This window comes from Podarcis cretensis (genome assembly GCF_951804945.1).
Source record: "Podarcis cretensis genome assembly, chromosome: 7".
In the NCBI taxonomy this organism is placed as follows: Eukaryota; Metazoa; Chordata; class Lepidosauria; order Squamata; family Lacertidae; genus Podarcis; species Podarcis cretensis.
This window is the reverse complement of record NC_137176.1, coordinates 5,343,300-5,360,599: the sequence shown is the minus strand read 5'-3', so window position 1 is coordinate 5,360,599 and position 17,300 is coordinate 5,343,300. Positions and strand designations below refer to the sequence as shown.

Genomic DNA, 17,300 nt, shown 5'->3' with positions numbered 1-17,300 from the left:
TGGCGGGACTAGCAAAATCAGAAAAATATAGGACAGGATATTTCTTCAAGAAACAGTAAACATGTGCAGCAGAAATAACTGCTGCAGAAACTATGTAGATAACATACCTGAATTTAAAAACACCTGTTAACATGTATGTGGGAACCATGGTCCTTTAGGCTGCAGTTGCAGGAGAGGAAGAAAGCCAAAATACTCCAAAAACTCCACGTGGCTCCTTTTTCCTCTCCCCCAAGCGGGTCATTAAAATAATGTTGTGGTCTTTCAAACTAATGCCTGTTTTTGCTTTCTCCTCACTTCCCTCTCCTTTGTGTTTTGGGTACTGATTACATACAAGTCACTCTTGGTGCCTTTCAAGCTGAACAGCAGGTCAAAATAAGTAAATAAATGCCCATAAGCATTTAAAGATATACACATCAACATCACCCATGCGTTATTAATTTCTTCTATGAGAGAGTGACACACACGACCAACAATTATGATTCTGCATGAAGTCTGACTCTCAAGCCAGTTTTAGTGCAGAGACCCGCAGTGAAGGAGCTAACAGACAGGACCTCAAAAATGAATAAAGATGGAGATATAAATGGGCTTGGAGGAAAGGGGTTTGAGTAAATGATAGATGAAAGAAGAAAAGGAGCAATGGAAAATTGAGACGAAGAATGAAAGGGACAGCGGGCTGTGGTGAACCACCTCACATTGAACTTGGAAACAGCAGGGCTCTCCTGTTAGCAAAGAATGCCACAGAACAGGGAAAGAAACTGAGACAATAAAGGGGCAGTACGACAGAGGTGCAGAAAGTAGATATGGAATAAGCAGTCCAGGTGAAAACTTAGCCTCTTTCAGTAGTCACTGTATAGGTAACAAATATAGAGCAGTATAAGGAGACAGAAACAAATATCAGATGTGACAGATTACCAAGCAACAAGAATTCCCAAAGTGATCATGACCTGTTTTGATATTTCTGGTATACTGAGATTGATATTTAAAACCAACAAACAAACCAAAAGCTTCTTTCTCACCTCTTTCCCTGATTCTGTTTTCCCCGCCTGGTCAGGAATATCTTGGGAAGCAGAAGGAGGGGTCTGGTTCACATTGAGGTTTGGCTCCCCCACAGAAAAAACAGGAATGAGGGGCCTGAGGAACCTGAACTCGCTGCTCAAGGACCCACCGGTTAAGCAAACATCATAGTGGTAACTCCTGGAAAGAGACCCGCTCTGAGAATCGCCACAGTTCTCTGGGATGTCGGGTCTGGCAGGTGGGAAGTGAGGAGGGGCAGCGATAAAACTTTCCCTGGGATCCCTCCTGCAGATCTTGATGGCAGCAAAGGAAACAATGCAAACGAGGAACACAAAGGAGACTGCAGCCAGGCAGATCACCAAGTACAAGGTCAAGCTCCCATCTTCTTCGTGCTCCTCTTTACTGACCTCCACAGCCTTCATATAAGGATCCGAAAAGCCACCCACGGGAAGGACATGGAGCATGGCAGTGCTGCTCTGGGGAGGGAGCCCGTTGTCCCTGACCACTATCAGGAGTCTCTGCTTGCTGGTGTCTCGCTCGCTCAGGGCTCTCCTGGTTCTCACTTCCCCATTCTGGGCTCCTATGCTGAAAAGACCAGGGTCTGTGGCCTTCAGCAGCTCATAGGAAAGCCACGAGTTCTGGCCAGAATCTCCATCCACAGCCACCACCTTGGTGACCAGGTAGCCGGCCTCCACCGACTTGGGCACCAGCTCATTGCAGGGGGATGTGCTGTTCTGAAGAGGGTAGAGGAAGAAGGGAGCGTTGTCGTTTTCGTCTAGGATTACGACTCGGACAGTAACTTCTGAGCTGAGGGGAGGAGACCCTCCATCTGTAGCCCTCACCGTCACTTTGAAATCTTTGATCTGCTCGTAATCCAGAGATCGGAGGGCATACAGATTTCCGCTTTCGGAGTTGACCGAGATGTAAGAGGCCACAAGGCCATCAGTGACCTTCCCAGGCAAAAGGGAGTAGGTGACCTTGGCATTCTTCTCCGTGTCCAGATCAGCAGCACGGACTGAGCCAATGAGCAGTCCTGGAATATTGTTTTCCCGTATCTGCATTTCACATGAAGATGTTTCAAATACTGGAGGGTTGTCATTGACATCTGAGATCTGAATGTTAATAATTCTTGTTGAAGTGAGCCTGGGGGAGCCTTGGTCAACGGCTGTGATGGTGATATTATATTCCGGGACCTTCTCTCTGTCCAAGGGACTTTGGACCACAAGCTGGTAATAGTTATCCATTGTGCGTTTTAAGGCAAAGGGAAGGTTTGTCACCACAGAGCACACAGTTCTGCCATTATCACCAGAGTCTTGATCTGTGACACTGAAGAGGGCCACCACTGTGTCCAGGGGAGAATCTTCTTGTATGCTGCCAGTGATAGATATGACAGACACTTCAGGGACATTGTCATTCACATCCTCAATCTCTACCAGGACCTTGCAATGACCTGAAAGACCGCCTCCATCTGTTGCCCTGATGTTCATGTCATAGCTGGTTTCTTTTTCATAATCAACTTGACCTAAAATAGTGATTTCCCCAGTCATTTCATTTAAATGAAATAAATTGTATATTTTTTCAGACACCCGGTGGAATGAGTAGGTGATCTGTGCATTTGAACCAAAATCCAAATCTGTAGCTTCCACTTTAGAGACCAGAGTGCCCCGTGGGCTGTTTTCCTTTAACTTTACTTTATATTCAGAATGAGTAAACTGTGGGGAATTATCATTGATGTCAAGAACATCAATATTTATTTTAACTGTGCCTGTTCTTTGTGGCTCCCCTCCATCCACAGCTGTGAGAGTCAGTCCAAAGTGTGAGTCCTTCTCCCTGTCCAGTGGCTTCTCCAGGACAAGATCCACATATATCCTTCCATCCTTGTTGCTTTCTACTCTGAGCCGGAAATGTTCATTGGGACTGAGAGTGTAGTTTTGGATGTTATTTTCCCCCAGGTCCTCATCTTTGGCAGATTCCAAGGGGAATTGGGTATTTCTAGGAACATTCTCGGGAATTTTCAGATCAAATTCATTTTTCGAGAATTTTGGAACATTATCATTCACATCTTCTACCTTGACTACAATGCTGTAGAGATCTAATGGGTTTTCCAGTACAATTTGTGACAGAAGTAAGCAAGGATTAATCTGGTCACACAAAGCTTCTCTATCTATTTTATCATTTATCAAAAGATCCCCAGAGCGAGTATCAAGACGAAAATATTGCTTAGTGATCTTAGAAACCAGCTGGGCTCTGCGAGCAGAGAGCTCCCCTTTTCCCAGTTTCAAATCCTCCAGCACATTGGCCACCAAAGACCCCCTTTTCTTTTCTTCGGGCACAGAATAGTGAAGTGAAATACTCAGTGCTCCAGGAAGACAAAGGAAAAGCAAAAAATACAGACCTTGTTCCTTTCTGTAGCTGTCTCCCATGGCTCAAGAATCTCTGGCCAAAAGATGAAGTTTCTGACAATCATCCAATGATAATCTCTGCTGCTGTAGAAATGAATTTGCTTCTGAAGGCTTTTATATCTTCATCACAGACAAAAACTGGCTATCTTTTTGTGGCAGAGGTTTCTTTAGAAAATAAAATTCTGAGTTCCAAATGATGTGTTTGTGCATACTGCCACCATGTGGATGTGTACTGAAATAATAACTAGGAGTATGCTTTTGATTCAATGTTTGCTAAAACTCGAAAGTCTCACATACACACCATATTGCTTTCCCACAAATAATCCTAGGAAGTGTAGTTTAACTGTCACAAAGCTGCAATTACAATTACCTAAAACAAAATCCACTTTTCTGAAGCTCCTCTCTCCTACTTGAAATACTGTAGATGCAACAAACAGTTATTATGCCTCCAGATTATGGTTAATTACCTCTGCCTCCCAAAGAGATAATGTATTATGAGAATAATATTTAAGCAAGATATGACCATGTCATAAGTAACTCCCAATAGAGCTTTGTAATTTTTTCCAATATTACACATCTAAAAAATGAATATATGAAAGCTATATAAAGCAATATTCTCACCTGAACCCCATGTTGACTTTCACCTGCATGACTGGGGACTCCGTCAGAATCATTGGAACTCCTTGGATTCAGCTGAGTGTTAGGAGGCTCCACAGAGAAAACAGGAAACAGGGGCCTGAGAAACCGGAACTCGCTGTTCAGAGACCCACCAGCTAAGCACACCTCATAGTTGTAAGCCTGGGATAGAGATCCAGCACCAGGATCCACAGAGTTCTCCTGGGAATCAGGTCCCACCGGGAAATTGGCCCCAGAGTTGTAGGTTCCTATGAACTTTTCACGTTTCTGCAACTTGATTACAACAAACGTCACCACAGAAATGAGAAAGATGCTTGAGATGGCAGCCAAGCAGATGATCAGATACATAGTCAGGCTGGGGTCTTCCTCCTCCACAGTTTCCTCCTTTGGGAGAGCCACACTTTTCAGATAAGGGTCAGAGAAGCCGTCCACTAGAAGGATTCTGAGCGTGGCAGAGGTGGACTGGGGAGGATGGCCGTTGTCTCGGACCACCACAATCAGATTCTGCTTGAAGCTGTCTCGGTTGCTGACCGGCCTCAGGGTGGTCACTTCTCCATTCTGGGCCCCCACCGTGAACAGACCCGGCTCTGTGGCCTTCAGCAGCTGGTAGGAAAGCCAAGAGTTCTGCGCAGAATCCCTGTCCACAGCCACCACCTTGGTGACCAGGTAGCCAGTCTCTGCCCCTCGGGGAACCAGGTCATTTGAGGGGGAAGTGCCATTCTGGAGAGGGTAGAGGATGAAGGGGGCATTGTCATTTTCATCCATGACCTGAACGCGGATGGGAACTTCTGAGCTCAGTGGAGGGGAACCTGAATCCACAGCCCTCACCGTCACCTGGAAATCTTTTACTTCCTCATAATCCAGAGACCGGATGGCATACAGGTTCCCCGTTTCAGAGTTGATGGAGATGTAAGAGGATGTGGGGCCATCATTGACCTTCCCAGGCAAAAGCGAGTAGGTCACTTTGGCATTCTGCGCTGTGTCCAGATCAACAGCATGGACCGAATTGATCAGAAGACCAGGAATATTGTTTTCTCTTAACTGCATTTCATAGAATGGCTTTTCAAACACTGGAGGGTTGTCATTGACATCTGACACTTCAACATGAAGTATTCTTGTGGAAGTGAGTCTGGGAGAGCCTCTGTCCGTGGCTGTGATAGTAATGTTATACTCAGAGGCTTGTTCTCTGTCCAGTGGCTGTTGGGTCACCAGCTGGTAATAGTTGTTCTCGGTGGGTTTGAGCACAAATGGCAGGTTGACTTCAGTGGTGCAGGCAGTTCTGCCACTGTCCCCGGAGTCCACGTCTGTGACACTGAAAAGGGCCACCACTGTGTCTGGGGGAGAGTCCTCAGGTAAGGGACTGGTGATGGAAGTGATGGTAATCTCTGGAGCATTGTCGTTCTCATCCTCAATCTCTACAATGACTTTACAGTAAGCAGAAAGGCCTCCTCCATCCGTAGCTCTGATGTTCATCTCATATTTTGGTCTTTCTTCATAATCAATTATCCCTGAAACGGTTATTTCACCAGTGTTTTTGTTTAAGTTGAATGATCTTAGCATATTTTCTGGCACTTCACTGAAGGAATAAGTTATAGCTGCATAGGAGCCATAATCTTTGTCGCTTGCTTCAACTTTTGCAACCAGCGTATTCAGTGGGCTGTTTTCCATTAGTTTTACTTTGTACACAGATTGTTCAAACTGAGGGAAATTATCATTGGCATCCAGAACATCAATGATTATTTGTGCTGTGCCAGTTCTTTGCGGGATTCCTCCATCAACAGCTGACAGAATTATGGTAATCTGTGGGTTTACCTCACGATCTAACTGCTTCTCCAATACCAGTTCTATATATTTGCTTCCATCACTGTGCCTTTGGACATCCAGTTTAAAATGTTCATTAGGACTAAGTGTATAATTTTGTACAGCATTTTCTCCTATATCTGAATCCTGTGCTCTCTCCAAAGGGAATCGAGTGTTCACTGGTACCTGCTCAGGTATTTCAAAAATGAATTTCATTTTTGAGAATTTAGGGGCATTATCATTGACATCTTGTATTTGAACTTTGATTCTCTGCAGCTGCAATGGGTTTTCAAGCACAATTTCAGAGAATAGAAGACAAGGATCATTCTGACCACACAGAGACTCTCGGTCTATTTTGTCCTTTAATATCAAATCCCCAGAATGTGGATCCAGCTGGAAATACTGCTTTGAGCTCTTAGAAACCAGCCGGGCTTTCCGAGCAAAAAGTTCCTTTGCATCCACTCTCAAATCTTTTAGCACATTTGCTATTAGAGACCCACTTTTCTTTTCCTCCGGCACTGAATAGAGGATGGGTTCACACATTGCAATATGCATGCAGAAATAAAGAACCAAACTCAAAACTTGCCTTTTGTGCCTTTCCATTGTTCCAGCTTCACTTCCAGTCAGTTCAAATTAGAAGAAGTATCTGTCCAGAATTTCCTTTCATGTGTTACACACCTTCAAGGCTAATCCATCCAAGATGCAGAGGTCTGTTCCTTTGGATTGTAATGAGCATATGTCCTTTCGTTTAAAGATTGCTTTGTCTAATGGCTGCAGCTCTTTGGGAGAGCATTTGCTCTCTGATAATATGGTCTGGGTTGTGCAATAGCACCACCTTGTGTTGGAATTGTGATACAACTCCATTAATGTTACCACTTGCCAACCTACACAGATATTTTAGGAGATCTAGAAATCCTTAGGTTTTCTAACATGTAGTCTATTAACTTATATAATTATATATATCATTACATATATATATATATATATATATATATATATATATATATCACCCACATGAAGACTGCTGGGACCGACAGACAGAGTGCCTTGCATTCAGTTTTCAAAATGTCCCACAATCTGGATACAAAGAATAAAGTACTCAAATAAACTGTGATTACTACAAAAGTGGTAAACTTAGACTTATCTCTCTTATACTGGCAGACAACTTATAACCTAAAATGATTAATGTGTTTTTCTCTTAGCTATGTGGATTAAACATCACAATATTTTCCAAAATAATATTTTATAAATTCTGAACTAACATAAGGTCAGTGGTGGGTGGGGGAGAAGAGATAGAATTATGCTAACCAAGTGGATTTTTTTTGTTCCCCTTCCATCTGAGCACCTGTCTTACATGCCAGTTTACAAACAAGTTTTGAAACTGTCCTTAATTTCAAAATCAGCTTCTCAAGTGATTCAGTATCTTATTAAAGGATGGGAGGTGGAATCAAACACACTGCCAGCCTCATAGATCTAATTCTGTGGATTTTTTAAAAAAATAAATCTACTCAACTTATATAAATAGAATTAAACAAAAAAAATCTATAATCAAATATAAACCACAATTGAAATATATGAAATCCAAATTGGACCACAGCATTCTTGCATAATAACCATAGCAGAGGTAGCAATATTAATACAATACATATTGATAACAAAAGGATGGGTGTGATCTTTCCACCAAAGAAATTTAGACGTAGTCATCACTCCTCAGGTCTCAAAACCAGATTTCCTTTTATTATTCAAATGGCTGGTAAAATATATATACCGATAATTAATGGTTCCAGAAAGCTAGAATCACGTTCACAGAAAGATGTTACAACAATAAATAGCCCCTTGAAGGTCAGAAATGTCTCTTGCGTATATTTGATTTATTTAATAATGTTACAGAATTGGAGTTCAACTAAACTGGTTTTGGTGATTCTCTTCATCCCCATTATTTTATAGCTGTAAGAGGATTCTGCAGAAGATGATGACCTGGTTGGACAATCTTAAGCTTGCAGATTCCCTGGAAGGTTGGGTCTTTCAGTAACTAAAGAGATGGCCGAGTACAAGTGATTTGTTGCCTTAAGAAATAATGGTCAGAGTTCAATCTGGAAGGGGGCATGTCCTTCTTCCCCCTTGCCTGACTGGAAGCGATGTCATTAAAGTGTTTGTAAAAGAGAATAATATGTATTGACAACCTTGATCAGACTCACAGAGCAATGGAAATACTTTACTCATTCCCTCTATTGCACACCTCCTTTTTTGGTTGGTTGGTTGGTTGGTTGGTTGGTTGGTTGGTTTCTGCCTGCACAGCCAGTGCCTGCAGCAATAGCAATAGAACCAGGCAGAAAACAAACTCTCCTAACGAAGAACATCCAGCTCCTTCATATAAAAATCAGCAAAAGTCAATAAGTCAAGCATCATTGCACATATTTTTGCAGTGCGTTAAGTGTGACTGCCAAGTCCACACTTGTAGAGTGTAAGAGAATCAGAGGAAAAAACTCTATACTTGAGGTGCAAGACATGGGCTACTTGAAGGGACTTTTGCAAGCAGCCCTGCACTGCTCTTCAAACCTATGAAAACTGAAGAGCAGTTTGTGTAAGGACTTTCAAACAGCCCCACAGTGTGCTTTGGAGTCCCAACAGCCCCCTGATGACACATGGTGACAGGTGATTGACAGATGGGTGGCCCCACCCACCTGTCAAATTTGGCCCTTCAAGGATGGGGCGATAGGCATCTGGCCTATAGAATACTATTGACTAACATTGATTTTGACTACTTTCCAAATTCATTTGTTGCAGTATCAATGTCTGGATACTCTTTTTGCCTACACAAGTCAATGCATGAATTCTCAAGTACTTAACCTACTGTGAAGAACTTGCTAAAGACCTCTCCCCAAATTTGTCACTCTTTTCTGTCTATACAACTAATCAATTAACCAATTAGACAACTGCACACCCAGAAGACTAACATTTGAATAAACTGTCTTTTCCCCTTCTGTAACCAAAACTGTCAATTATTTATTAACCAAGATAAACTGTTCAGGCTAAATTGCAACTTTGAAAACTGCAGTTTACAATTACAAACTTGCAGTCTTAAAAACAGGGGAAGGGAATCAACATAAAACACATTTCCTGGAAATTAAACTGAATATCATTAACATAAAGAGGATATAATTAATATAATGGGTTGTTGTTGTTTAGTCGTTTAGTCGTGTCCGACTCTTCGTGACCCCATGGACCAGAGAACGCCAGGCACTCCTGTCCTCCACTGCCCCCCGCAGCTTGGTCAGACTCATGCTGGTAACCTCGAAAACACTATCCAACCATCTCGTCCTCTGTCGCCCCCTTCTCCTTGTGCCCTCCATCTTTCCCAACATCAGGGTCTTCTCCAGGGAGTCTTCTCTTCTCATGAGGTGGCCAAAGTACTGGAGCCTCAGCTTCACAATCTGTCCTTCCAGTGAGCACTCAGGGCTGATTTCCTTCAGAATGGAGAGGTTTGATCTTCTTGCAGTCCATGGGACTCTCAAGAGTCTCCTCCAGCACCATAATTCAAAAGCATCAATTCTTCGGCGATCAGCCTTCTTTATGGTCCAGCTCTCACTTCCATACATCACTACTGGGAAAACCATAGCTTTAACTATACGGACCTTTGTTGGCAAGGTGATGTCTCTACTTCTCAAGATGCTGTCTAGGCCTGTCATTGCCCTTCTCCCAAGAAGCAGGCGTTTTTTAATTTCGTGGCTGCTGTCACCAATATAATGGGTAGAATATAATAATTAGAAGAAGAAATCAGGTGTGTATGGAAGACCTCAAAAGATTTTCTACAGCTTGATGTGCTGTCAGCATTGAAGACACCTTTGGAATAAACCCAAAATTTCCACACAAAAATCCCTTCTGTCAACATTTTAACATGCATTGCATTTATCTTTCCCTTTTCCTCTCCCCACCCCAAAACTTATTTCACCCTTTTTACTTTAACTTTAAAGATGACTAAAGTAAAGATTATTTCATTGAACATTAGAGCTGAACTCATTCAGAAGACATCTGAAATTTGCTAAACCACTAAATAAACAAAAAACTATGTTAACCCCTTTGCTGTAAATTATATTAAAAGATGAAGACATATACGTCAATGCTTCAAAATCTGGATAATATTTTTTTCATCCCGTTATGTTGAAAAGTGGATTGCAATCTTGAATTAAAACCATCCATTATTATTTTTTTAAAATGTATAATCAATGAAAGATCCAGCACAAATATTTGGCACTGGTTTAGTGAGGGGAAAGCCAATAATGATTGGGCGTATCTATGCGTCAAATGAAAATCAAAAAGCATTCACAAAATTAATGCCATAATTGTTTCCAGCCTAGACAAAGAAATTATACTTGGTGGAGGCTTTATTTGGAAAAAAAAATTAAAATATAAAGTATCAGGAGTAATTCCAACCCTTTAAAAAAAATTACACAAGTTTTTCTGGTACAAACCTCATGGCAGTTTCAACCAAAGGAGAAAGATTACACATTTTATGAAATCACTCAATAATTTATTTATTTTTTACATCCCCGTGGTTAACTCAGAAAGTGAAGTAAGCAAATACAGGATGAAACATTTATTTTGTTGTTGTTGTTACAAGCATTTGAAAGTTTGGAAAATATATCACTGAAGGGCACCTAGACAATATATTAATGTTTAATTCAGAATTTGTTCTGACAATAAAACTGATAATTGAAGCATATTTTAATAATTCCCCAGAAGACTGTCCTGTAACAAATTGGGAGGTCTTCAAAGCAGTCACTACAAGAGAAATCAAACAAAAAGCTGCATATTTCAAAAAAAGAAAAAAGACCATTAATGAGTTAATAACACAGATTAGAGATGTGGTGCAACAACATAAAAGGACAAACAATATTACAAAGACTTGATGCTACTAAAAAACCCCACTTAATTTAGTATAGTGTTCATCGGTTTGTAAGTTATCAACTTGGGTCAAGTAACTACTTAACATTATTTCCAAAATAAGGAAGCAATCCATACAGATAAAGCATTTGATAAAATGGAGTGATCTATTCTGGGAGCTGCACAAAATGTAAATGGACACTAATCTCCTGGATTATGATGTTTTCAAACCCTACTGCTTCAAAATAGACAAAGTACAATCAGAAACATTTAAATTAAATAGATGCACTAGATAGGAATGCCAATTATCAAGGTTACTATTTAATTATCTGTGGAACGTATGGCCAAAGCTGTTAGACTGGATCACATAAAGGATTGACAATATTAACAAACCACTTAAAAAGAAGTTTGTATGCAGATGACTGTGCTAATTCTGAAAGATCCAGAAAAATAATTTGAGCCAGATGTATAGTAACTTTAAAAACTATAGAGGACAGAATTGAAAATAAATATCAAATCCCTTGATCATCATGCCTAGAGTATTAATTTCCCCACACTTTTACAATGATCTCTCAAACACTGGAAAATTGTCTTGTTCTCTTAAGATGAGCATAAGTCATTACTATTGAACTGAACCATAAAACACCATCAGTGGTCATGCCCTCAGTGAGTATCGTTCTGTCCAAAGGACTGTGGTTCACAAGTTCATAATAGTTATTGACAGTGACTATTAGGGAAGTGGGAGAAATTTATTTTCTTTCATATTCTAATATGAACCAACCTAAATCACAGTTGCCAAAAAAATTATGAAGCAAAACAGAGCTGCCCTTCAAAAGTCGTATTTCTCTGAATTCTCTAATGCAATTATCGAACCAATTTGTACAGAAATGGGCATATTAGAGTAAAGAACGAATAACGTGAAAATAACATACAAAAATACACTTTATTAGGGAAATTGCTTGCAAAAAACCAGTAAAATACGCAAAATGTATGCATATTGGGAGAAATGTCACTAAAATGCTGCTGAATTTTGTGAGGTCTTAACTCTCTGCCCCAAAAATCTTTGTGGAAATATGGACAAGCCACTGATCATTTCCAGACTTCTAAGAATTCATTGCATTCAGGCTTAGAATGGTTGAGAACAAATAATAGATAAACTTTTCATATCTATATGAAAAGTATTAAAACACTTCTCTTACCTGGATATTATCTTTACATTCCTCTCCTTGACTGAGGAGCTCTTGAGAATTATTTGAATTCCTCAGATTCAGCTGTGTGTTGGGTTCCACAGAGAAAACAGGAAATAGGGGCCTGAGAAACCGGAACTCGCTGTTCAGAGACCCACCAGCTAAGCACACCTCATAGTTGTAAGCCTGGGACAGAGATCCAGCACCAGAATCCGCAGAGTTCTCCTGGGAATCAGGTCCCACCGGGAAATTGGCCCCAGAGTTGTAGGTTCCTATGAACTTTTCACGTTTCTGCAACTTGATTACAATAAACGCCACCACAGAAATGAGAAAGATGCTTGAGATGGCAGCCAGGCAGATGATCAGATACATAGTCAGGCTGGGGTCTTCCTCCTCCACTGTTTCCTCCTTTGGGAGAGCCACACTTTTCAGATAAGGGTCAGAGAAGCCGTCCACTAGAAGGATTCTGAGCGTGGCAGAGGTGGACTGGGGAGGATGGCCGTTGTCTCGGACCACCACAATCAGATTCTGCTTGAAGCTGTCTCGGTTGCTGACCGGCCTCAGGGTGGTCACTTCTCCATTCTGGGCCCCCACCATGAACAGACCCGGCTCTGTGGCCTTCAGCAGCTGGTAGGAAAGCCAAGAGTTCTGCGCAGAATCCCTGTCCACAGCCACCACCTTGGTGACCAGGTAGCCAGTCTCTGCCCCTCGGGGAACCAGGTCATTTGAGGGGGAAGTGCCATTCTGGAGAGGGTAGAGGATGAAGGGGGCATTGTCATTTTCATCCACAACCTGAACGCGGATGGGAACCTCTGAGCTCAGTGGAGGGGAACCTGAATCCACAGCCCTCACCGTCACCTGGAAATCTTTTACTTCCTCATAATCCAGAGACCGGATGGCATACAGGTTCCCCGTTTCAGAGTTGATGGAGATGTAAGAGGATGTGGGGCCATCATTGACCTTCCCAGGCAAAAGCGAGTAGGTCACCTTGGCATTCTGCGCTGTGTCCAGATCAACAGCATGGACCGAATTGATCAGAAGACCAGGAATATTGTTTTCTCTTAACTGCATTTCATAGAATGGCTTTTCAAAGACTGGAGGGTTGTCATTGACATCTGACACTTCAACATGAAGTATTCTTGTGGAAGTGAGTCTGGCAGAGCCTCTGTCTGTGGCTATGATAGTAATGTTATATTCACTGACTTTTTCTCTGTCCAGTGGCTGTTGGGTCACCAGCTGGTAATAGTTGTTCTCGGTGGGTTTGAGCACAAATGGCAGGTTGACTTCAGTGGTGCAGGCAGTTCTGCCACTGTCTCCAGAGTCCACGTCTGTGACACTGAAAAGGGCAACCACTGTGTCTGGGGGAGAGTCCTCAGGTAAGGGACTGGTGATGGATGTGATGGTAATCTCTGGAGCATTGTCATTCTCATCCTCAATGTCCACAATGACTTTGCAGTAAGAGGAAAGTCCCCCTCCATCCGTAGCTCTGATTTTCATCTCATAATTTGTGTTTTCTTCATAATCAATTGTCCCTGAAACACTAAGTTCTCCATTAAGTGTGTTTAAAGTGAATGATCTTAATGCCATTTGCCCCACCTGGCTGAAGGAATAAGTAATTGTTGCATAGGAACCATAATCTTTGTCGCTTGCTTCAACTTTTACAACCAGTGTATTCAGTGGGCTGTTTTCCATTAGTTTTACTTTGTACACAGATTGTTCAAATTGAGGCAAATTATCATTAGCATCCAGAACATCAATAATAATTTGTGCTGTGCCAGTTTTGGGGGGGATTCCTCCATCAACAGCTGACAGAATCAGGGCAATCTGTGGATTCACCTCACGGTCCAACGGTTTCTCCAACACCAATTCTGCATGTTTGCTACCATCACTGTGACTTTGCACATCAAGTCTAAAATGTTCATTAGGACTAAGGGTGTAGTTCTGAACAGCATTTTTTCCTTTGTCTGGGTCTTCTGCTCTCTCCAAAGGAAATCTGATATCCACAGGAGTCTGCTCAGGTATTTTAAAAATAAACTGATTTTTAAAGAATTTGGGGGAATTATCATTCACATCTTCTATTTCAACTTCAATTCTGTGTAGCTGCAATGGATTTTCCAGCACAATTTCAGAGATTAGAACACAAGGTTCATTCTGACCACACAGGGACTCCCGATCTATTTTATCCTTTACTGTCACATCCCCAGAATGAGGATCCAGCTGGAAATACTGCTTGGAGCTCTTAGAAACCAGCCTGGCTCTCCGAGCAGACAGCTCCTTTGAATCCACTCTCAAATCTTTTAGCACATTTGCCACCAGAAATCCACTTTTCTTTTCCTCTGGCACTGAGTAGAGGAAGGACTCACACATTGCTACAAACATGCAAAGACATAATAAAGGAGACACAACTTGCCTGATGTTGAGATGCTCTTCCATTTTTCCAGCCTCGCTTCCAGTCAGATATATTATACAAGGTGGTTCTTTCGACGCTGTCTGTTATGTGTCTGTTATATATCCCCAATACAATTATTCATTTCTTTTGCTATATTTTTAATGGACTGTGGCCTTTTGAAAGATTTGTCTGAAATGAAGATCTGTTTCCTTTCTCTTTGTATGCTTCCTTTGCATTATGGCTCTGGGAGAGCAGTTACTCACTACTATATAATCTATGTTGTGTAAGAGCACCACCTTGTGTTTGAACTGCAATGTAGCTCCCAAAACATTACCACGTACCAACTCACATAGAAAGATCTCATGTAAGAGCTTCTATTTTATGATTGTATTCTTAACCCTTAACTGATATATAAAAAGGCTGTCACCTCTCATTCTCAAGCCCCCCCCCCGCACTCTCCATCAAGATATTTGTTGAGACACTGTGATGTCCCCAAACATTCACAAATTATTGAGAGGACTGTTGCTGGCATAAACTGTTCACAGCCACTGTGGCATCCATGAAGGAACAACAAAGATGATACAACTTTTTGTATCATACAACATTTCAGCGTCCAGCTCTGCTTCTTCTTCTTCTCTTCACACACAGATTGACTTGTTCTGAAGAGCCATCTGACAGACCCTGACTACGACTTGGGTGCCATTTTATCTCCAGCCAGTCATTTCAAATTTGGATAGAATTCTCCCCTCTCATTGTGATGAAACGTCATTGTATGTTCAAAGTGAATAGATTCTCAAGTCTGTTCGTTAGCTTTATAAGTTAGATAAGGTTGGTGAATGATGTTGTGCTTGCTCATTAAGATTTGTTCCAAATACTACATTGATTTTAAATCTTCATATAGAAAACAATACATGGTATATTGAGTGAAATATATTATGTGACGGTATGATGGAATATTTGGTAGCTCCGTGTCCTTTAGTGCTCACACTTGAGGCAGCACAGGAATGGAAGATATTTAAACAAGAGTTTCAGATTTTATTGTTGGCTATGCAGTCAGATGAAAAACCAGATATACAGAAAATTGCTGTTTTTCTTAATGTGGTGGGCACTGTATAATTCCTTTGAGCTGTTTGCTGAAGAAACGGTTATAAGGCACCAAAGGAAAAGTACTGTCTTCCTAAAAGTAACATGGCAACTGGAAATATAAATTTAGATCAAAATATTAGCAAGATGGAGAAACATTTGGAATATTTCAGATTTCAGAGGGAAAAGGTTGACTTGCAGTTCTGGAAGGGATTACTTAACAATGTGGCATATTTGCAGGGAGATGGTCTGACCTAAATCATGATATAGAAGCTTCTGTAAAAGATTGTGAGGTATGCTTCAAATATCAGAATAAAGTAAAACAACCTATGGATTTTTTTAGCACCATGACCAAGAGTGAGAATGGATTTGTTTGAATAGGAACGGGCATCAATATTTACTTGTTCTTGACCATTATTCACATTATCCAGAGATCAGAACTAAACAATCTGAATGCAAAACTTGTCATAAGCAAATTGAAAGTTGTTTTTACAAGACATGGTATTCCACCGATGGTTATGTTAGACCGTGAACCAAAATTTTGTTGTCAGGAGTTCAAAGATTTTGCTTCTCATTATGAATTAAGGCACGCAAAGTCTAGTCCAGGATATCCTTAGTTGAATGCGCTGGTAGAGAATGGTGTCAAAATTATTAATCAAATATTATTTAACAAACATTTACTGCTCTTTGCTGAGCTTTATTAAATTTCAGGGCAGTACCTTTAGAACATGGGTTTTCTCCTGCAAGGAGATTTCATGCTTCAGGCAACTTCATATTCAGTTGCCACTAGCTGTCAGTATGGCACTTTATCATCAAATAAATAAGGAGAGCAAGTCGGGCAAGTAAGAAGAACCTTTCATAAAGCTGCAAGTTCACAGATGCCTCTTTGAGGGGAAGACTTCCATATAGGGTCTTAGGTGTTTGCCCCCTTTTGTTGCCTACCAGCGCAAAGCCAGTTGTAGAAGCCCGGTGCTCCACTGATTTGCAAACACATTGTGATTTTGTCCCTCTGTTGTCTCTTGAACCTTGATTACTAATTCAGACGCCATACAGATGCTTTTAATGTAATACGTTTGATCTCTTTACTGTAAAGCAATGAGTGAGGGAATATTGTAATATTCCGGTAAAGAAAGAAAGAAGAAGAAGAAAATAAGTTCATTTGATTTCTGAATGTCCAGTGAAAAAATTGCAGACAAAACAGATTGCAGACAAAACAGAATTAATTTGTAGTTTCTGAACACAACACATCTCCTATGCAATCAGAAAAAGGGTAGTGTGTTGCTAACAGTGTCTCTGCTCACATTGACATGAAAATGTATCATAATCCTTGAAAAAATAACCCCGTATCTGGACTTCACATCTTTGTACATAGCTGTGTTGCCTAACAGATGTTATTTGACTATATGTTGTCTCCTTTTTTGGCTTAGCCAGGACACCAGGCCATTTTGTGGAAATCCGAGTGTGTTCATCATCAGTTGGTCATAAAACTGTCTCTTTTGCTGATGTTAGATCCTTTTATTCATGTATTTTCTGGACAGTAACGCGTGCACCCACAAACAGAAGTGTTCACATGTCAGCAAAGGAAACATGACACCCAGGATCTTGCAAGGGGGATGAGAATAGTAATAGAGTATCGTCTCCATTTTAAGTTATTTCTTGGGTGCTCATAACACAAGAGTCTGAAGTTTGGGCTGGATGTCAAAGGTCCTTGGAACAACTTGATATGCATTCTTCGGGGCTAAACACTTTGATTAGTGATATTCAGAGGCATAGTGGAGGTGAAAAAATTTCCAAGAAAAAATGGGGTAGGTGCTATGTCAGTCATTTCCCAAAGCACAGCAGAATTTAGTTCCTAACCTCTGCTCAGCTGCTGCCAGAAAATTTAAGCTTCTATAATTTCACTCA

General features: G+C 41.0%; 2 protein-coding genes across 3 annotated transcripts; both read right to left on the bottom strand.

The window, feature by feature from the left end:
• Positions 1 to 889: 889 nt before the first annotated feature.
• On the bottom strand, positions 890 to 6,613 carry LOC307220052 (uncharacterized protein). Its single transcript, XM_079983718.1, is given in 3 exon segments — positions 890 to 3,440; positions 3,444 to 3,500; positions 4,038 to 6,613. Coding segments are annotated over 3 exon segments (5,007 nt in total). The 5' UTR covers positions 6,456 to 6,613; the 3' UTR covers positions 890 to 908.
• Positions 6,614 to 10,460: 3,847 nt separating this feature from the next.
• Positions 10,461 to 15,314, bottom strand: LOC307219948 (protocadherin beta-16-like). Of its 2 annotated transcripts, none has more exons than XM_079983530.1 (2): positions 11,936 to 15,314; positions 10,461 to 10,658 (listed from the first exon to the last, which is right to left on the bottom strand). In XM_079983530.1, exons 1-2 carry the CDS (start codon positions 14,354 to 14,356, stop codon positions 10,647 to 10,649), a joined length of 2,433 nt encoding a protein of 810 aa, XP_079839656.1. In that variant the 5' UTR covers positions 14,357 to 15,314; the 3' UTR covers positions 10,461 to 10,646. The 2 variants fall into 2 exon arrangements, with proteins under 2 accessions (XP_079839656.1, XP_079839657.1); XM_079983531.1 differs by having other exon boundaries at positions 10,461 to 10,634.
• Between the last annotated feature and the right edge of the window lie 1,986 nt (positions 15,315 to 17,300).